Source organism: Podarcis liolepis (genome assembly GCF_965112155.1).
Source record: "Podarcis liolepis genome assembly, chromosome: 6".
Classification (NCBI taxonomy): Eukaryota; Metazoa; Chordata; class Lepidosauria; order Squamata; family Lacertidae; genus Podarcis; species Podarcis liolepis.
In genome coordinates, this window is record NC_139559.1 from 4229562 (window position 1) to 4251863 (window position 22302).

Here is a 22302-nt window from a genome sequence, read left to right on the forward strand (position 1 = left end):
TCTTTCTTTTTTTGAATTTGCATTTTATTTATTTGTTAACATTCTTTTATTACATCGGTAAGCATTGTCATATAACATTACAGGACTTACTATCATTTCCAACATGTATACAAAAAATTATATACAAATTTTATATACCTAGAAAGAAAATGAAACAAAAAATAAGAGAAAAAACAAAAACAATTCCCCCCCCAAAATCATACACATACCACTAGACTTCCTGTCTTTCCCGTTATATCTTCCTTTTTTTTTAGAAATGAATGTACTCTTATTATTGTATATTTCTTCACATATTATCCAATACATTCCTCTATCAATATGCGCTCTTAAGTCTTATTTCTCAACTCAGTCTCACTCCAACGTCAATCAAATGCTAGCATCCGGACCCGGGGTTGCAGCTGTCGCCCCTCTCTTTCCAGACTAGTCCCACGCCTTTGGGGGCGCCTCGCGTGGCGCACCCCGGTTGCAAGGCGACCCCGAGGGGGCACCCGCCCGGCGGGGCTGCTGCGCGCGATTGCAGGCTCGGGGCGGCGCGTGTCACCCGAGCCGGGGCGGAGCCCGCCTTGCCCGGCTGCCTGGTGCAATCCGCGCCGCCTGCCGCATCAGCCGGACCGAGGCGGAGCCGCGGCTGCGGGAGTTACATCATCCCCGACGGCGCGGCCAGGAGCCGCAGCGGCCGCGCAGACAAAGGCGCTCGCCGCTGGGGGACGGCGCATTCGCTCGCTTGCGCTTGCACCATGGAGCGTCGCTGCTGCTGTCGCCTTTAGGCGGGGAGAGGGACGCAGGATCCCACCCTACCCGCCGCCCCGAGGTGGGGGTCCTCTGGATTGGGTGCCCCCCCTGCCCTTGGATTCCGCCTACCCTGCAGGATTCGTCGGGCAAGGAAGGGAGGAAAAGCACGCCGGAGTTGGGGGGCGAGAAGGCAACAGAAGGACCCCTCTCCAAAAAAAAAGACCCGCATATAGGGAACGCCGTCGAGGCCGCCGCCGCCGCCAAAGGTACAGAAGGGGGATAAGAAGGACGTGGGGTGGGGGCTCAGGTGGGCACCGGCTGTTGACCCCACCTGGATCTCGGGGGGAGGGAGGGCGAGAATCGCTTAGCCCCCGGACCTGATTTCAGCCCCTGAAAGGGGCTAGGAAGGACCCACAGGGTGGGCGTCTCTCTGGCGAGCCACTACAGTCTTTGCTGCAACAGGCTAAAAAAGGGGCTCCACTCTGGCCATGCTCAGAGGCAGCCTTGGCATCCAAAGCGGCTTTCCTTCAGCGCCAAGGGGCCAAAGTGTGTCCCACCAGGGGCACCCAGGTGTTTGGGTATAGGAAGGAAGAATTCCAGGCAAAAGGACTGCGGACCCAGCAGACGGGGCATCCGGGCATAATCCAGGGGTAGAGGAGTTGCTTTGCTTTCAGAAGGACCCAGGTTCAGTGCCAAGCACCTCCAGATAGGTCTACTCTACCTGAAACCCAGGAGCCAGTGTGGGTGGTGCTGAGTGAGTTGGGTTCTTTAGCTTTGCAGAGGGTTGGACTAGATGGCCCTTGGAGAGCCGTTCCAGCTCTACGGTTCTGATTGTGTGACTGGCTGGGAATAAGGCATCTTTGCATATTTGTTCTCGGTTTGAAAAATGAGTCCAAATTGCAGCCATTTAATTAACAGGCATAGGATTCCAGCCGGGCTGAGCCTGTTGCTTTCTGTTCCTTATGGGTCGCAACTGCAGAAAGTGAATTTGGGGGCCTGACATGTGGCCCCTGGGCTCAGCTAAGTCTTTTCCTGGAGAACAGCCTCTTAGATCCTACGGCTGAGAAGCAGCAGCTTTCCTGCGGCTGATTAAATATAGACATATCCGTCAGTCAGTATCACATCATGGAGTGACTCTCAATGAATCTTCAGACTTCCTCCACAGCAAACAATTGCGGTTGCCTCGGGTGAGGCGAGGCAATTCAGAAAATGTTTGATGCAACAGGCGAGTAAGAGCCTTAAAAAAAGCCGTGCAAATTAGGTCCACAAAAATGATTAGCCAATAAAACCTTTCTTACTAACATACCTGCCTTAGTCATAACCAGATGTTGCACAACTAAATGGCATTAGCTTTCCCCTCTCTGGTCGCCTGGGGCGATTCTAAACTAGTCACAGGTAACCAAGTGAGTGGCAGCCTCTTTCAAAGGAGGGTGCCCAGTGCTCAGAGGCCTGACCCAGACCACTTTTTTCAAAGGCTTCCATGTGGAGTCGGCAGTATCTGATTTGGGTCAGACCAATACTTTTTATCTGTGCATGTACAGAGTTTCTTTTTTTAAAAAATGAAATTGGATAGGGTGCCTTTGTAACGAACATAGTTGTGAGTGGGGAAAACAGCTGAGGAACTGCAATGCCCACCCTACTCCCTCCCCAAAATATTGTGGCCATGACAGATACTATGATGGAGCCCATAGGATACAACTGCATGTGGGTCTGGATCAATAATCCAGGAACAGCATGGACGCCAGCAACAAAGGACAGAAGTAAAAGATGGTGTAGCGATAATCAGTGTAGCAGCTGCAAAAGCCAAAGGGCACATTGTATGTGAAGATGTGTATGGCTGTGCTGGCTTGGGCTGATGGGATTTGTAGTGCAAAACATCTGGAGGGCATCGGGTTGGGGAAGGCGGGCTTAGAGCTTCCTGCCGGCTGTTCTCTTGCTCCAAATTTTCCCCAGCTGCACCAGGATTGCAGGTGTATTTACCACTGCAAAGCCGCACTTGGGAGCTTAGGTTGAAAGCAGCAGCTGACCGGGAAGGGGTTAAATACCCCTCTTCTGCTGCTTTGCCACTCAAAATTGCCCTTTGCAGAAACTCCTGTTTTCCTAGGGAGGGGGAAATTGAGGGCTGGTTTTAAACAATGATATTTTTCCATAAGGTGACGTTTGCCCCCTGGAGATTGAGTGTGGATTGGGAAGTCACTGAACCAAATCTCAGGAGCCACAAACTAGGAGGCCTTCAGCAAACCATTTTCTTAACAGCCTGGGCCCCCGCTTGTACCATGGAGGTGGTGACATTGGTCTACCCTACAAGACTGTTGTAAAAGTTACTGATATAATGCGTGCAACGCACTCTGAGCACTTAGGAAAGGCTGATGGTGGCTGAGCTCCTGGTTCCAGGCTTTCCCAGTGGGGCAATTCTTCCAGGTGGATGTCTGGATTTCATAGAATTGCAGCCTTGGAAGGGACCCTATGGGTCATCTAGTCCAACCCGCGGCAATGCAGAAACCTTGAACCCATGATTAGGGTCTCACGCACTACTGACTGACTTAGTGATTTCAGCTACTGATTTGGAATGGAAATTTTATTTCTGCTGTTATATGTTGTGTTTGTAATCTTACTGTTCATCTTTATGCTGTTTAATTGCCACGATAATTTTTAAAGAGGGGTGGCATTTTTAATTTATTTTTTGCAATTGAGTAATTATAAGCAAACCTATATAACTGTACTACTGTACTTTTAAGGGTGTCTGTGTATATACTAAAGCAGGGGTCTGCAACCCGCGGCTCCGGAGCCGCATATGGCTCTTTTACACCTTTGCTGCGGCTCCGGGGCGGATACTAGCGAGGGGAGGAGGCGCATTGTGCACCCCGACACTCCCCACTGTTGCGAGCACTGTACTGGCTGTGACGTCGCATGGGGGCGGTGCGTGCGTTAGTCACGCACCGTCCTGACGTCACCTTCCTGCCTGCCCGCCCGCTACATTGAAAGGGGGCATGTACGCTGGTCACTGTTTTGAAGGGGAGTGAAGAACACACACACACAAAAAGGTAACTTGTTGATTTAACGTTTATTTCTATGAGGAGGAGTAATTCTGAGGGGTCAAACAAAGAAATAATTTTTAAAAGTGACAAAAAAATTATTTTTATAATGACGAGTTTTGCGGCTCCCAGGTTTTTTTTCTTCGGAAACGGATCCAAGTGGCTCTTTTTGTCTTAAAGGTTGCAGACCCCTGTACTAAAGCACACTTCTGGAACTGCGCTGAGTTAGTAATACATGTGAAACGGAAACTAAAGGATCAGACCAAAGTTAAGAATCTGTCAAGAATGTATAACTTGCTGTTGAAATGGAATACTCAGGATGAAACGGTGAAATCTGCTATGATAAAATGGGCACAAGATGTTGGACATAACATTATGATGGCTGACTGGGAACAGTTATGGACCACAGATATGAAGTTTACGGCATGTAATGCCTTAAAAGAGAATTTAATGAAAATGATTTACAGGTGGTACATAACACCAGTCAAGCTTGCAAAAATCTATCATTTGCCTGATAATAAATGTTGGAAATGTAATGAGACTGAAGGTACATTCTTTCACCTTTGGTGGACATGCCCAAAGATTAAGGCATTCTGGGAGATGTTCTATAATGAAATGAAAAAGGTATTTAAATATACCTTCCTGAAGAAACCAGAGGCCTTTCTCCTGGGCATGGTCGGGCAATTGGTGCCAAAGAAGGATAGAACTTTTTTATGTATGCCACAACAGCAGCAAGAATACTCATCGCAAAGCATTGGAAGACACAAGATCTACCCACCCGGGAAGAATGGCAGATGAAGGTGATGGACTATATGGAACTGGCGGAAATGACTGGCAGAATCCGAGATCAGGGAGAAGAGTTGGTGGAAGAAGATTGGAAAAAATTTAAAGTATATTTACAGAAATATTGCAAAATTAATGAATGTTAGAAGGATGCTGGAACGAAGTTATATGGCTTTAGCAGAAATGTTATAAAGAATTAAGTAAAAATAGATTGTTAATGGACCAAAGTGGAAAATTTAAGGTTAGACTGTCTTAAGTTAAATTTTAGAACGGAAATTGAGAAAGATGGAAAGGACTTGCTGGAATAGCTAATTGAACTAGAATACAAAGAGGGGAGGCGTGAGGAGGTCGATGAAACAAGTACATGAAAGGTAAAGATATGGAAAGGTTGGATGTGTTTTTAAATGTTTTTGTTTTTGTTCTTTTTCTTTTTGTTGTTGTATTGTTTTTTCTTTTTCTTTTTTTTTGATGTATTGTAAGGTATTGTTTTGTTTAGCTTAATATTCTATTGTTCTTTTTCTTTTCTGTAACTTATAAACCCCAAATAAATATCTTTTTTTTAGAAAAAGAAAGAAACTAAGGGATCAGAGCTTTGAGCATAGACAGAGTATTTCTTTCCTTGCTTTGTCCTGGAGAGCTCACAGCCTTTTCTCAGGAAATCCAGAGATCATGTTGCCAAGAGGAAAGGTGTGACCTCAAGGCAACCTCGTTCCTGGGTCAGCAGGGGGGGGTGGAGGCTGGGGGACTTGCGCTCTGTTTGCATCATCCACTTATTTTCCTTGCTGATGAGAGCGAGTGAAAGAGAGATAGCTGAAAGCTCCTCCCTGCAGTCTCTCTGGAGGCATTTGGAGCCTTGAGGCTGGCACGCTCTTCCGCTTGCATACAGCTCTGGAAACCTCTGCTCCCTGTTTAGAAGGCAGTGCCTGCAGGCAGCTTGTAGTGACGAAAAGGCCTCCTGCATTCAGTTATGTTCATGCAGATGATGTCCTTTTGAAAATCCTTGCACGTTGTTGTTGTTTAGTTGTTTAGTCGTGTCCAACTCAACTTGCCAGGTGATGGGCCAAGTGGCCATGATCTTAGCTTTTTTGATGTTGAGCTTCAGACCATATTTTGCGCTCTCCTCTGTTCCCCCTCATTAAAAAGTTCTTTAATTCCTCCTCACTTTCTGCCATCAAGGTTGTGTCTGCAATCAATTACCGGTATGTTTGTGCAAATGATGTCCTTTTGCAAATCCTTGTGACTGTAACCCTGGTTTAAGGAGTAATAATAATTAATAATTAATAATCACTTATATCCTGCCTATCTGGGTGGGCTTCCCCAGCCACTCTGGGCGGCTTCCAACAGAATATTAAAATACAATAGTCTATTAAACAATTAAAAGCTTCCCTAAACAGGGCTGCCTTCAGATGTCTTCTAAAAGTCTGGTAGTTGCTCTTCTCTTTGACATCTGGTGGGAGGGAGTTCCACAGGGTGGGCGCCACCACCCAGAAGGCCCTCTGCCTGGTTCCCTGTAACCTCACTTCTCACAGGGAGGGAACCGCCAGAAGGCCCTTGTCACTGGACCTCAGTGTCTGGGTAGAATGATGGAGGTGGAGACGCTCCTTCAGGTATACTGGGCTGAGGCCGTTTAGGGCTTTGAAGGTCAGCACCAACACTTTGAATTGTGCCTGGAAACATACTGGGAGCCAATGTAGGTCTTTCAGGACCGGTGTTATATGGTCTTGGCGGCCGCTCCCAGTCCCCAGTCTAGCTGCCAACACTCTGACCACCTTGCTGTGTGTGATGATTCAATACCCACCCATCCCTGAGGCAAACACCCTCATGCCTCATTGTACATGCAAAACATTGCTCGCCCCATTGTTCTCCCAAGCCATCAGCTTCTGGCACGAGAGGCAGCAATGACAGCTCATAGACTCTGCCCTCTGATGACTCCTGGGAGCAAACTAGGTTGGCATGGCTACCTTGGCAGGCTGGCAAATTTCCCTCTACGTATTGTGGGTGGACTGCACCAGGCAGGGCTGCTCTTACCTTTGCATGCCTGGGCACTGTGGTTTTCTCCCCACACATTGCAGAACTCATTGCCACTGGTTATTGTGACGGTCAGTCACACAGGGAGGGCTGTGTGGGTGGGTGGGCGGGCGTGCCCCAGGGCCAGATTAAGGTTTGATGTGGCCCTCAGCTACTGAAGGTAATGGGGCCCTTTATATGTCCAGCTGTCCTTTGTCATCAACAAATTGCCACTGTTTTGTTTGTGTTGAATATATACTATATGGTCATTTATGGACCTAATAGGTATCTAAAGCCATTTGCACATAACAAATAGGAGCCTACACAACACAAAACACTGTTGCTGTATGTAGGTTTTATTTTATTCATTTTTTAGCTTATATTTTGGAAATGTACGACCAGTTGTTGTTTTCCTTTAAATTTTTTTGGGCTGCCAAGAGACTGGGGCCCTGAGCTATAGCTTGTTCAGCTCAGGGGTCAGCAAACTTTTTCAGCAGGGGGCCGGTCCACTGTCCCTCAGACCTTGTGGGGGTCCGGACTGTATTTTGAAAAGAAAATATGAACGAATTCCTATGCCTCACAACTAACCCAGAGATGCATTTTAAATAAAAGCACACATTCTACTCGTGTAAAAACACGCTGATTCCCGGACCGTCTATGGGCTGGATTGAGAAGGCGATTGGGCCAGATCCGGCCCCCGGGCCATAGTTTGCCTACCCATGGTTTAGCTTATACAGTGGTACCTTGGGTTACATCCGCTTCAGGTTACAGACTCCGCTAACCCAGAAATAGTGCTTCAGAACTTTGCTTCAGGATGAGAACAGAAATCGTGCTCTGGCGGCGCGGCAGCAGCAGGAGGCCCCATTAGCTAAAGTGGTGCTTCAGGTTAAGAACAGTTTCAGGTTAAGAACGGACCTCCGGAATGAATTAAGTACTTAACCCGAGGTACCACTATACATAAATCGGGCACTGGCATGCTCTACATTGCTGCTTAGTCATGACTTATACAACCAAGTGAAAATTGGTGTTTGTAGCATCCTGAGAGTCAGTCTGCTCTTATTGGGAAGATAAGGTGAGAATGGTAGGGACGAGATTGATTTTGAAAAATTCGGAAGCCGGGCGTTGGGTGAAGACTGAAGTAAGACTTTCCACATTGACTCGCGTGGAGCAATGCGCTTTCTGCTAGCACCAGCTGTGAGCTTCAACCCTGCGCTTCCATCCCTCGAAAGCAACTGCCCTGAATGTTCAGGCACATGAGATGATGAAGTGTTTGGCAAGCACTGAAGCTCCCAGGGTCCAGAACCTCTGGGGGAGAGACTGTTGCTGGGAGACTCTCTTCTCCCGAATCTTTTTGATTTTTTAAAAAATTTAAATTACATTTGGTGGACACTGCAGGGCAGGCGGTTTTCTGCGGCAGTGGTGAGTGTGGAACTTGCCTTCCCCAGAGAAGTCTTATTTCGCAGCATCTCTGTCCGGTTGAGGAGGAGATGGGTAAAAATGTTTCTCACTTTTGGTGCTGTTAAATCACTGATGTTGTTTTGAATGGATGTAAAGGTTTCATAACTGGGATGCGGGTGGCGCTGTGGGTTAAACCACAGAGCCTAGGGCTTGCCGATCAGAAGGATGGCGGTTCGAATCCCTGTGATGGGGTGAGCTCCTGTTGCTTGGTCCCTGCTCCTGCCCACCTAGCATTTCGAAAGCACGTCAAAGTGCAAGTAGATCAATAGGTACTGCTCTGGCGGGAAGGTAAACAGCGTTTCCATGTGCTGCTCTGGTTCGCCAGAAGCGGCTTAGTCCTGCTGGCCACATGACCCAGAAGCTGTACTCCGGCTCCCTCGGCCAATAAAGCGAGATGAGCGCCACAACCCCAGAGTCGGTCACGACTGGACCTAATGGTCAGGGGTCCCTTTACCTTTACCTTTAAAGGTTTCATAATGATGCCCTTTTTATTACACAGAACTGTTATCTGGGTGGGTTGTTGTTGTTGCTTTTAAAAACAACAACAATATAGCCTTTAATGCATGGGTAGGCAAACTAAGGCCCAGGGTTCGGGTCCGGCCCAATCACCTTGTTTTTACATGAGTAGAATGTGTGCTTTTATTTAAAATGCATCTCTGGGTTATTTGTGGGGCCTGCCTGGTGTTTTTATATGAGTAGAATGTATCCTTTTACCATATTTTTCGCTCTATAGGACGCACTTTTTCCCCTTCAAAAATGAAGGGGAAATGTGTGTGCGTCCCATGGAGCGAAGACGCCATAGCCCCGCGACCCTCTCCCGGCTGGAGAGATGACGCGTGGCTATGGCAGGAGCCTCTCCGCTGCGCCTTTCCGCTGCTCCCTGACCTGCTCTTTGGGGCTGGTGGTGGGCTTCCCCCTGCCAGCCCCAAAGAGCAGGTCGAAAGGAACCTGAAGCCTGGAGAGCGAGAGGGGTCAGTGCACACCGACCCCTCTCGCTCTCCAGGCTTCCAAGGTAGCCGCCTGAACGCACCTTAAACGGCACCTTGTTTTAGAGTGGGAAAACAAGAGGGGGAAAGTTCTCCCCCTCTCTCTGCAGCGCCTCCTGCCGCTTCACTGAAGGGGCGCTGGGCAGAGAGGGGGAGATTTTTTTTTTCTTGTTCTCCCCCCTCTAAAACAAAGTGCGTCCTATTGTCCGGTGCGTCCTATGGTGCGAAAAATACGGTATTTAAAATGCATCTCTGGGTTATTTGTGGCGCATAGGAATTCTTCCATTCCCCCCCCCCCAAAAAAAATATAGTCCGGCCCCCCACAAGGTCTAAGGGACAGTGGACGGGCTCCCTGCTGAAAAAGGTTGCTGACCCCTGCTTTAATGTATACTGCTGTCTTCTTCAATGCCCTTTGGTTAGTTCCAGTGCTTTACCCCCCCAAAAAAAGTTTAGGGGTATTCTCATTCCGTCTGAGACTCAGGAAACGCGGTGGCAGGAAATGAGGCCGCCATTGGGGGTAGCAACGGAAATGACGATTCGCCGTGCTAGAGAAGAAACTATTTATTTATTTTCAGTTTCTTCTCCCGTTAGATTCACAAATGTTTATAAATAATAAATAAATAGTTTTTTATTTCTACCCCGCCCTTCCCGGTTCAGAAAACCGGGCTCAGGACGACTAACAACAAATTTAAAACACTTAATTGTAAAAGCAGCATAAAATACAGTATAAAAAACATGCATAACAATAAAATTCAAAAATCAATTTGGGGGAAATCCATCTAATAAGCATTAGATAATCCCCAGGGCTAGCTGGCTGAATTGGTCCTACTTGGGCCAGCGAGGAGACCAGGGGAGAATTAGCTGTGGGGTCTCAGAGCGGGTGATCTTCATAAAAAGGGGAGGGGGAGGGAAGAGAAGGGAAATAAAAGATCGGGCTGAATTCAAATTAAAGGCCAGGTGGAATAGCTCTGTCTTACAGGCCTGACGGAAGGAGGTTAAATCCTGCAGGGCCCTGGTCTCCTGGGACAGAGCATTCCACCAGGTCGGAGCCATCACTGAGAAGGCCCTGGCCCTGGTGGAGGATAGTCTGACTTCCTTAGGGACCTTTAAACTATGGTTATTCATGGACCTTAAGGTCCTCTGAGGGGCAGACCAGGAGAGGTGGTCCCGTACGTACGAGGGCCCTAAGCCACAAAGGGTATGAATACCCCCGGGGGGGAAAGCCCTGGGTCGTTCAGTCAATGTTAAATGAGAAGGGGTGCTATTAAGAACCACAGGCAATGTTAAATGAGAAGGGGTGCTATTAAGAACCACAGGTTGAGTCCAAAGACAGACACCCGCCAGTTCTCATGTCCACAATCTCAGTTTCTAAAGATGGGCTGTTTCTTAATACCAGACACTGAGGACTAGTAACAGGGCTAGGAATGGATATCTGTTTATTTCATGAAATTTATATACTGCCTGATTGAAAAAGAAACCTGAAAAAGACCCTCAAAGCGGTTTACAAAAAACACTGTATTGTAGTTTTCCCTTTCTTTCCCTTTTCTCTTTTTTTAGGTCTCTCATTTTCTTTGTACTTTTTTAGACTTAAGTAGCTGCTTTCCTTAGTATATTATAAAAAGATACTTTGTAATGGGTATGTATCTTTGTATATCTAAGAATAAGTGTCCGTAAATAAGTTGTTAACAGAGGGGGAAAGTGGGTTACAAAAAAGATAAAATAAAAAAATGTTATGGATAGGAAAAATTAACATCAATTTAAGATTTTCCAAAAATTAAAGTAGCAATAGACTGAAAACAGATTAAAAACTCGCACCAGCTTTCTAAATATCTGGGTGGGCTTGCCTGAACAAAAATGTGCCGAAAAGATTACAGGGAGGGGGTTCCAAAGTTCTGGTGCTGCCACAATAAATGATCAAGTGCAAAATGGGTATTATACATTAAGGGGGTCTTAGCTCCCTTAGTCACCTAGCCGTGCCCCCGTGACCCTTTTGATTTAACCCCTTGCGCTCCTAACTTTCCCCCTCCAGATGAGTCTGCTTGCGCAGGAGTGTCCTCTGGTTGTTGCATCGCAGAAGAAGCAGCGGCTGGACTTTGATGATGCACCTGAGACCAGCATCCCAGAAGCCAAGCGCCCGCGTCTCAGCCTGCTGCCGAGCCCGAGCCCTTGCCTCCAACCCCTTGCCTCCAGCCCCCTTCCTGCCACAGACCAGGAGTCGAGAATATCCCAGATTGGCCCATATATCCTTCTGGAGGCCACCGAAGGCGGCCGCTGCTACAGGGCTGTGGACAGACACACGGAGGCAGAATACACCTGCAAGGTAGGAAACCTGCTGGAGAAAATAGTCTTTTTTTCCTGACTTGTTAATAATAATAATAATAATTAATAATAAATTTATTGTTTATACCCCGCCCATCTGGCTGGGCTTCCCCAGTCACTCTGGGCAGCTTCCAACAAAATATTAAAATACCGTAATAGATCAAACATTAAAAGCTTCCCTAAACAGGGCTGCCTTCAGATGTCTTCTAAAACAGTGTTTCCCAACCACTGTTCCGCGGCACACTAGTGTGCCACGAGATGTTGCCTGGTGTGCCGCGAGATGTTGCCTGGAGGGAGGCGGGCGAGTCGGGCGGCGAGAGGCGGGGCGGCGGTGGCGAGGAGAGGCCGCCCAGCGCGGGGCTCTCGCCGTCTGCCTGCCTGGCTGCCTGCGAGCTTGGCGGGCAGCGCCTCCGTCCGCAGCGCCCGCCTCGCGGCTCTCATTCCCTGCCCCTGCCAAAGCTCACCCAGCCAAGCCGCGCTCTCCTTCCTGCCTCGCTTTGCTGCCTCCCCCCCCCACCCCCAAAGCTTGGAGGTTCCCCGGCAAGGGGAAGGGAAAAAAATTGAAACTTACACTTTCGTGCGTCCCTCCCGGCGTGACGCTGCGCGCTGACATCACGGGGCTGTAATGGTGGTGTGCCTCGAGATTTTTTTCATCAAACAAGTGTGCCTTTGCCCAAAAAAGGTTGGGAAACACTGTTCTAAAAGTCTGGCAGTTGTTGTTCTCCTTGACATCTGGTGGGAGGGCGTTCCACAGGGAGGGCGCCACCACCGAGAAGGCCCTCTGCCTGGTTCCCTGTAACTTGGCTTCTCGCAGTGAGGGAACCACCAGAAAGCCCTCACAGCTGGACCTGAGTGTCCGGGCAGAACAATGGGGGTGGAGACGCTTATTATTATTATTATTATTATCATTATTATTATTATTCACCTCACGCAATCGCCTCAAGGCAACATGCAATAAAATCAGCAGGTGCATTTAAAACAAGATGAAAAACAATATGCAATGGGCACTCATGGAAAAACACTTATCTATCCCACAGGGAGAACTATTGGGGGGGAAAGGTCTGTGATTGTTTCCAGAAAGTGTAAATAGGGACCTGTTGTATCTATACATTTCTGAGCACAGTTCAAAGTGTTGGTGCTGACCTTTAAAGCCCTAAACGGCCTCGGTCCTGTATACCTGAAGGAGCGTCTCCACCCCCATCGTTCTACCTGGACACATCCTGCCATTTTCAAAATTGCCTCTTTGAACTAGGCTGTGTGTGTTGGGCAGGGGGATTTTTGTTAACCTTTTGTTGAAAAAGGAAGAGTCCTGTAGCGCTTTAAAGGCAAAGAACTTTATAACGGTGCATAATAGTCATTTGTGGACTAGAGTCTATGAATGATTATGCCAACCTTTGCCCGGCAAGTGCCCTCTATATGTTTTGGATGCACACTGACTGCAGCTAATAGGGCACTGGCTTGGCGAAGCAGCCTTATGCCATGGTAAATTTGTGTGTCTTTTGTGAAGTGCCACAATATTATTTTTCCCAACGATGCCATTTTTGGCAGAGCTGCTAGCGGCTGAGCAACGCTGACACCTGCTGGCTGAACATGGAATGTCATGCTTGCTTTGAGTTTTCCATTGTTTCTGAAATACTCCGTTTCCTCCAACTCCCAACCCACCAAGTTGACTTTTTTAGTATGAAAAGAGTTGAGGATTATGTGCTTTTGGAGGAGGCTGTGTTTATGTTCTGTTTGGAAGGAGGGAAGCCCACCTCCGCTAGAAGCTCCTCTGCCTTAAGCTCACCAAAGACTTTAATTTTCCAACATCGATTTTATTTTCTGTGACACGTTTTCTCTGGGCACTTTTTTGGGGAACTAGTGAACCATGGACAAAAATGGCCACAACTCTATTGGTGCAGAATGAAAGGGGAGTCAAATAAAGTCACTTTAGAGTCTCTAAAGTGTTTCTATTAAACGGAGAATTGTTATTTTTTTCTCCAGTTACGGATCAGCAAGATATACAGATAAAAAAAATGCAAGGTTTTCTGTTGTTGGACAATAAAATAGCTGTTTCTTATTTAATAAAGGCGTAATACCAATCGCAGGGCAATGCCATCCATGTCTAATTGAAAGTAAAGCCATAATTCACCCTTTCATGTAGGCAGTATGCGATATATAAGAGTAGAAGCAACAGAAAGTATCCATTTAAAAACCTCAAAAAGCCAAGAAATACTGATAAGTTAAAAAGCGAAAATCAACAATAGGAAGGAGTGTCTAAACAATAATGACATCTGAAAGAGGGGAACGGATTTTATGCATTAGCATTTTTTTGGTGGAGAGAAAAACAGAAAAACACACTTAACAAGGCTGTCCATGTCTACTCCGAAGTAAGCCCCATTGTGTTCAAGGGGCCCTACTCCTAGGTAGAGGTGAATGATAGCTTTACTTCCAAGCAGACATGGATAGGATTGCACTGTTCAGAGTGCCCATGGGTTTGTCTTTTAAAGCCACCACTGCCTACTGTGGCAGCGAGTTCCACAGGTTAACTGCGCGCTGCATTTGCACTTCTTCTGCTCATTTGCTTCCTTGTAACAATTTGCTCCTTGTTTTTAGGTCTATCCAGCCAAGAGCTACCCAGAGGCGCTGGCCCCTTACGGCGCCCTTCCAGCGCATCCCAACATCGCCCGTGTGGCAGATGTGATTGTCGGAGACCAGAACATTTACGTCTTCTTCCAGCCCGGGAGGGACGACATGCATAACTATGTGCGCCGGTGCAAGCGCCTTCCCGAGCCCGAAGCGGCTGTCCTCTTCCGTCAGATGGCCGAAGCGGTCGCCCACTGCCACCAGCACGGCGTGGTCCTCCGAGACCTCAAACTGCGGAAATTCGTGTTTGCTGACCGAGAAAGGTGAGGGGGTGAGAAGGGGCATCTGTTGACACTTTCCTGCTCACTTGATCAGCTCCACTGGACATTATGTGCGGCACGAGCGCATCAGAGGCGCATTTAACTTGGGCAATTTCAACCATAGTCTGGCTGGTGGAAGCTGCCGCGAGCCAGCCAGTATGAAATCACACCGAGAAAGCTGTTTCTTGTTTAATAAAGGCGGCGATTACAAAGTAAAACCAATTGCACGGCGATCCCATCCATGTCTAGTTGAAAGTAAAGCCATAATTCACGTCTACCTGGGAGCTGTGCCCCTTGAACACGATGGAACTTACTTCTGAATAGACATGGCTAGGATTGTGTTGTTCAGAATATTCACTTGTGGCCCACCCTCCAATTGCTAATGCACAGAATCAGGATATTTCTGGAGTTAACACTTTATTAGCAAAACAGGGTCTGCACAGGAGTGTCAGGCCTAATAAGCGCAGCAACTCAGGTCTTGCCCCCATGTACCGGTTGCCAAGGCTAAAGGTCCCCACCTCCCCAAAGATTATATCTCCTCCTCTCCAGGGTGTTTTCCAAGCAATCAGACTGTGCCTGTATATCCTTCCGCTCCTTTGCTCCTCTCACTTGCTGCCTGGGACACCAGGCAGGAAGAGAGCTTGTTGCAGCAGAAAGGGGAGAAACCTGTGCCTCTTCACCAGCCAGACTCCTCTCTGCCTCTTATCTCCCTCATCCCACCCTCCTGCTTCCACTTCTGCCTCCGATTCTGGACTGCTCTCTGCCACAGACTCTCCCCGCTCACTAAGTCCTGTTGCCTCTTCAGCTTTCGACATTTCCCTTTTCCCTGTCTTCTCCCTCTGACCGCTCATTGTCGCCCCATCACCCCTCCCGGGCTCTGAGCCTTCCTCCCGTGGGGGTTTTCCAGGCAGTTCCTTCCGCCATTTCTCTGCATCCACCCAGTCTAGGACAGCAAGTTAACTCCAAGCTAGGTGGAGAGCTTAAAAGCTCTTTTTGCAACAGGTCTGCTTAGGGTTACCCGGTGTGTAAAGAGCTTTTAAGCCCTCTGTAGGCTCTGAGAGTGCTCAGAATGCCCTTCCTTCCTTCCTTCCTTCCTTCCTTCCTTCCTTCCTTCCTTCCTTCTTTCCTTCCTTCCTTTTCCTTCTCCAACCCATTAGCTGCAGGGTGGTTCCAAGGATTTGGGTACAAGAAATTACCGTGTATATGTAGGACCCTTGGAACTGAACTCGTGCACAAGTAAGATGCAGTCGTACTGTTCAGTACTCAGGTTCATATAATAATAATAATAATAAATTTTATTTAAATCCCACCCTCCCTAGCCAAAGCCGGGCTCAGGGCGGCTAACAACAGTCAAATAATCACACAATCTAAAAATATTTCATTATAAAAATTAATTAAATCAAATTGATGGTAGCCAAGAGCTACCCAGAGGCGCTGGCCCCTTACGGCGCCCTTCCAGCGCATCCCAACATTGCCCGTGTGGCTTATCGCAGACATGGCTTATCGCAGACTGTCTGATCCAAATTAAGTGTCCAGAGTTGTTTTTTAAAATGTTTGTGCCATACCTGCCTATATTCCTCCTAAAATGTCTTGTGCTTCTTCCCCAACAGAATCATTCAAATAATTCAGGGGGTGGGGAGGAGAACCCAAACTCTGTAAAACCAAGAAAAGGGGGGATCCATCAGTTACACAGCCAAACTGCAGATCTGCTCCCAAGCTTGACTGATCCATCCCTATTGCAGAATTCAGCTTTCCCAGTTGCAAAATTAGGGGTTCTTTTCCATTGTACAGTCATACCTCAGGTTGAAGTAGCTTCGGGATGAATATTTTCAGGTTGCGCTCCGCGGTGACCCGGAAGTAAGGGAGTGTGTTACTTCTGGGTTTTGCCACTTGCACATGCGCAGATGCTCAAAATGACTTCAGCACATGCGCAGAAGCGGCGCAGTCACGTCTTACGTTTGCTTCAGGATGCGAACGGGGCTCTGGAACGGATCCTGTTTGCATCCCGAGGTACCACTGTATTCCATTGTATTCTGCCTTTGAGTGATCTCTGGCTCCTGGCTAACTCTCCCCTTGGATTTCTGCCCAGATCCAAACTGCTGCTGGAGAATCTGGAGGACTCATGTTTGCTGAAAGGTCCCAACGACTCCTTGGAGGACAAGCATGGCTGCCCGGCCTACGTGGGTCCCGAGATCCTCAGCTCTAAGGCGTCCTACTCTGGCAAGGCTGCTGACATCTGGAGCCTGGGCGTGGTGCTCTATACCCTCCTCGTGGGGTGCTACCCCTTCCAAGACACCAAGCCCCTGTCTCTCTTCGGCAAGATCCGCCGCGGGCGCTTTGCCATCCCCGAGGACCTCTCGCCCAAAGCCCGCTGCCTCATCCGCTGCCTCCTGCGAAAGGACCCATCTGAGAGGCTGACGGCTAGCGGGATCCTCTTGCACCCATGGCTGGCTCCTGGCAGCACCTCCGAGGGCTCTTGGAGCGGCCCCTCCAGAGATCAGGGGCTGGAGCAGGTGGTCCCAGACGTGGGGGGCTTGAGGGAGGTCAAGGCCAAGGAGGAAGAGGAGGGAGGCCTGTACAGCTGAACCGCCAAGGAGAACGAGATGGACAAAAAAGCAACAGGGTGACTCTTGTCTTGACGTGACTCTTGTCTTGTCCTGACTAGCCATGAACATGGGAGGGAGACCCCCTCTCACCCTTCAGTTCCCTCGCTAGGATCGTGCCCCAGAAAGAAGTGTTTTCAAGCTAAGGCAGCAGTCACATTTGCCAGCAAACGGGTGCTTTGACATCCAGGTCAGGGACGATGGCGGGCGTCAGCACCTTCCTCGCATCACGGCGCACGCTTCGTGGCGCGCTCCTTGTTCGCATGTGCCAAAGGACCATTCTGGAACTCTTGATCCCCACCAGCAAAACTCTCCTGCGTTGAGAAAGGGGTGCTTCTCAGCAGCCCTGCAGGACTCCGAAACTAAGGCCTGGAGCTCCGAGCCGCTGTTCTCGCAGAACGCCTTGTTGGCAAAAGAGGTTCAGGTTGCAAAAGGATGGATGGATTGCAAGATCAAGGACTGGGAATTTGTGACTGACCAGCTGCCTCGGTCAAAGCACTGGACTGGTTTTTTGTTTGAAACAGAAAGCGGCTGTAAAGACTCTCTCTTGCTGCAGTCCGGCTGCCATATTCGGGAGAAGTCGTTCTCTGTTCTGCAGTGCCGAATGAAAGTCTGCTTTGCCTGGGGGCCCCAGATGCCTTGTGAGGGAGGAGGGCAGAGTGCCAGCCTTGGAGGGAAGGGGCTGGGGTCAGTAGCTGTGTGCAGTCTCCTCTCCCCCCCCCCCCTTGACAATTCCTAGAAAACCTGTGGCCTTAAACAACTACACACACCCCCCGCCCAGTTTTCACCACAGTGCCTCCAATTTCTGCCCTTAAAATGAGGTTTCCAGTGGGCCTCGTGGGCCTTAACTTTTTCTCTACTTGAATTTATCTCAGTACTTGACAGTTTCCAGGCTGCCTGGGTTTCGGGGTTGCTGAGGGTGCCTCAGCCCCCAGCCTGAGACCTTCCCCATGGAGCCTTTCCTACTTGCCTCCCCAGGGCTGAAGGAGAAACTTGGCCACGCTAGGTGGGTTGGATCTTAAAAGCCTTTTAAAATCAAATACATGCCTCCATCTCACTTTCTTTGTGGGGTGCTACCCCTTCTGGTGGGACGCGGGTGGCGCTGTGGGTAAAACCTCAGCGCCTAGGACTTGCCGAACCGATCGCATGGTCGGCGGTTCGAATCCCCGCAGCGGTGTGTGCTCCCGTCGTTCGGTCCCAGCGCCTGCCAACCTAGCAGTTCGAAAGCACCCCCGGGTGCAAGTAGATAAATAGGGACCGCTTACCAGCGGGAAGGTAAACGGCATTCCGTGTGCTGCGCTGGCTCGCCAGATGCAGCTTGTCACGCTGGCCACGTGACCCGGAAGTGTCTGCGGACAGCACTGGCTCCCAGCCTATAGAGTGAGATGAGCGCACAACCCTAGAGTCTGGCAAGACTGGCCCGTACGGGCAGGGGTACCTTTACTACCCCTTCTGGGGTGCCCTGAATATTGCACCACATCCCTAACCTCCATTTTTGAAAAATCAGAACTTCATTCCCACCCCAGTATTCCACGAAACGGTCCACTGCTGTCGTTTGAACCACGGGGAGGGGGAGGAGGGTTGCCAACGCTCAAAGTGCGGTCCCTTTGCAGGGGTCTACAGGCTTCTCTTGCCAACATTTGTGGGGGCTGGGACCCCAGCACACCCCCATTGTCTTTGGCCTTCTGCAGGGCACCCATGCTTGGGGGCCTGCATAGATTTTTCTCTATTTTTTTCTTGGGGGTTGGTTGGTGAGGCAACACTGCAAGAGGAAGTGTTTCTGACAAAAACAGGCGAAATGTATAGGCATACAGTGGACGCTCGGGTCGCGAACATGATCCGTGTGGGATGCACGTTCGCAACCCACAGAGGCGCATCTACGCACACGTGGGTTGCGACTCGGCGCTTCTGCACATGCGCAAAGCATGATTTAGTGCATGCGCGACCGCCGAAACCCAGAAGTAACCCGTTCCGGTATTTCCGGGTTTTGGCGGTCCATAACCCGAAAAAACACAACCTGAAGCATCTGTAACCCGAGGTATGACTGTATATCTCAGGTTCTACAAATTCTCAAGACACACCGACCCCATTCGTTGACAGCTTTCTTTTAACAGTCACAGCTTTGCCCAAAGAACCCTGGAAACAGCAGATTCTCTTTGCAGAGCTGCAGCTCTCAGGATTATTGAGGAGTTGCCATGCCAGTGTGGGACAAGAGTATGGTTTGGAGGCTGGGAAAGGTGGTGGTGGGGATCGATAGTGGGCAAACTTCACCCCTTGCCGACCCACACGTCCCCATTGAGAAGCCACTGCCGCCAGCCTACCCTGTTCCGGAGCAGGATTTGGTGGGGTGGGGGGTGGTCAGACCTAAAGAGATTCTGCTGCCTTAGCAAATGCAGTTTCCAAACAGAAACCCCGCAGCCTTGGAGCTAGGGAGGGATCTCTGCACATGGGCAGGAGACTGTCTCCACCCTTCTCTTGTGCTGTTCCAAACAGCCTTAGCACAGCCTTCTCCAAAAACCTGGCACCCTCTCAACATTTTGGGCTCCCGTCGGCACTGGCTGTGGCTGATGGGAACTGGAACCCAAACATTGGGAAGGTGCGAGGTGAGAAAGGGCTGGAGTTAGCCCCACATGCCAGAGGGCCCTGGCATGTTCACCGAGGCGGACACAAATGTGGTGGGGTGTTGAGCAGGATCCTGACACATACTTCAGGGTCTCTCTCCTCTGCTCCATGCCAGCTCTGCCCTCCCAAGTTTGCGGTGGGAAAACAGGGTGCCGCATTCCCACCCCCCATGATGGAAAGCCAGCTTTTAATCTCTCTGTCTCCCTGGGACCGGAAAGGTCAGGTGTCCCTTAAGACATGGTTGCAGAACCGGTTTTAAGAGACATTCCTTCTACTCTGGGAATTGTCCCTCTTGGAGGGGGCTGGGCACCTCTCACAAGGCTCTCAGCACATCAGAAGAGCCTGCTGGATAGGAACACAGGAAGCCGTCTTACATTGAGTGAGACCATTGGTCCATCCAGCTCCATACTGTGTACACTGGCTGGCAGCAGCTCTGAAAGGTTTCAGGCAGCAGTCTCTCATAACCCCACGGGGAGCGAATCTGGGACCTTCTGCATGCAAACTGGGCCAGCGACCCATCTTAAACCTGCACCTTAAAGTGGCCAAGCGAATTTGTTGTTTAGTCATTTAGTCGTGTCCTACTTTTTGTGACCCCCTGGACCAGAGCACGCCAGGCACTCCTGTCTTCCACTGCCTCCCGCAGTTTGGTCAAACTCATGCTGGTAGCTTTGAGAACACTGTCCTCTGTCGTCCCCTTCTCCTTGTGCCCTCCATCTTTCCCAACATCAGGGTCTTGTCCAGAGAGTCTTCTCTTCTAATGAGGTGGCCAAAGTCTTGGATCCTCAGCTTCAGGATCTGTCCTTCCAGTGAGCACTCAGGGCTGATTTCCTTCAGAATGGAGAGGTTTTGGGAAACCTGCAAGCGGGAGCTGATCGCAACAGCAACCTCCCAGCATCCTTTGGGAGGGAGCCTTGACGGTTGAGCTGCTGCAAAAACGGGCGCACGGTTCTGCCCTCGGGGTGACTTTTTGTTTATTCAGGGAGGGCGTGTTGGAACCGGTGCGGGCAGACGCCTCGGGCGAAAAAAGCCCAGCTTCTGATCAGCAAACCTTGGATATAAGGGTGAAACTGGGGGAGCTGGAACCCTGCTGGTGCTTTCAGGGGAGAGCGAAAAGGGTCAGAGATTTGTCTCCTTTGGAAATAATTCTCTCTGGTTCACATGCAGCCAAATATGCTCCAGTTCTGGTTTAGTCCTTCCTGCCTCTGCCTCTGCCTCCCCCCCCCCCCAGCCGCCCACTCATCCTGCCTTGGTGCAAATGTAGCTTTCATACCTGACCAAATAATGACACTACCATTGGGAGAGGCCTTCTGTGTTGTTTTTTTAACAGAGTGAATTCACCTATTTTTCTGTCTCTTGGAAATTAAAAGATGTATTAATTTGCTGTCGAGAGTATCATTGCAGCGGACCTCTGTTGCAGTTTGATTCCCCTGCAAGGACGGATGTTGCTGGACTCTGGTGCTGCTCTCCCAGGCCAGGCAATTGGCCCATCTTGGCACCTGCTGGTTTCTTGAGCGATTCTCCGTCCCCAGACCTTTCCCTGCACCTGCCAGGAATTGAACATGACATTTTCCAGAGGGATGCGTTCCAATGGTTCGCCAGGCCGGAGGCCAAAGTAGGACAAGGAATGAATGTAGCCTAATTTCTATATACACCCTCCCCCTTTCTATAAAGACAAGCAAAACATGATCAGAGTTTAAGGATACATTTGACTCGAACAGGCTAACACCAACAGATGACACCAAACTGGGAGGGGTGGCTAACACCCCAGAGGACAGGATCACACTTCAAAACGACCTTGACAGATTAGAGAACTGGGCCAAAACAAACAAGATGAACTTTAACAGGGAGAAATGTAAAGTATTGCACTTGGGCAAAAAAAATGAGAGGCACAAATACAAGATGGGGGACACCTGGCTTGAGAGCAGTACATGTGAAAAGGATCTAGGAGTCTTGGTTGACCACAAACTTGACATGAGCCAACAGTGTGACGCGGCAGCTAAAAAAGCCAATGCAATTCTGGGCTGCATCAATAGGAGTATAGCATCTAGATCAAGGGAAGTAATAGTGCCACTGTATTCTGCTCTGGTCAGACCTCACCTGGAGTACTGTGTCCAGTTCTGGGCACCACAGTTCAAGAAGGACACTGACAAACTGGAACGTGTCCAGAGGAGGGCAACCAAAATGGTCAAAGGCCTGGAAACGATGCCTTATGAGGAACGGCTAAGGGAGCTGGGCATGTTTAGCCTGGAGAAGAGGAGGTTAAGGGGTGATATGATAGCCATGTTCAAATATAGAAAAGGATGTCACATAGAGGAGGGAGAAAGGTTGTTTTCTGCTGCTCCAGAGAAGCGGACACGGAGCAATGGATCCAAACTACAAGAAAGAAGATTCCACCTAAACATTAGGAAGAACTTCCTGACAGTAAGAGCTGTTTGACAGTGGAATTTGCTGCCAAGGAGTGTGGTGGAGTCTCCTACTTTGGAGGTCTTTAAGCAGAGGCTTGACAACCATATGTCAGGAGTGCTCTGATGGTGTTTCCTGCTTGGCAGGGGGTTGGACTCGATGGCCCTTGTGGTCTATTCCAACTCTATGATTCTATTGGGGACGCAGGTGGCGCTGTGGGTTAAACCACAGAGCCTAGGGCTTGCCAATCAGAAGGTCGGTGGTTTGAATCCCCGCGATGGGGTGAGCTCCTGTTGCTTGGTCCCAGCTCCTGCCCACCTAGCAGTTCAAAAGCACGTCCAAGTACGAGTAGATAAATAGGTACCGGCAGGAAGGTAAACGGTGTTTCCATGCGCTGCTCTGGTTCGCCAGAAGTGGCTTAGTCATGCTGGCCACATGACCCGGAAGCTGTACGCCAGCTCCCTCGGCC

General features: G+C 49.4%; 2 protein-coding genes across 2 annotated transcripts in view; both read left to right on the top strand.

Moving 5' to 3' along the window:
* NSFL1C (NSFL1 cofactor) overlaps positions 1 to 22302 on the top strand; it is a 146224-nt gene that overhangs the window by 48711 nt on the left and 75211 nt on the right. The window lies entirely within an intron of this gene.
* Positions 544 to 20811, top strand: TRIB3 (tribbles pseudokinase 3). The gene is made up of 5 exons (XM_083507684.1): positions 544 to 998; positions 11031 to 11321; positions 13916 to 14208; positions 16295 to 17878; positions 18241 to 20811. Exons 2-4 carry the CDS (start codon positions 11031 to 11033, stop codon positions 16788 to 16790), a joined length of 1080 nt encoding a protein of 359 aa, XP_083363810.1. The 5' UTR covers positions 544 to 998; the 3' UTR covers positions 16791 to 17878; positions 18241 to 20811.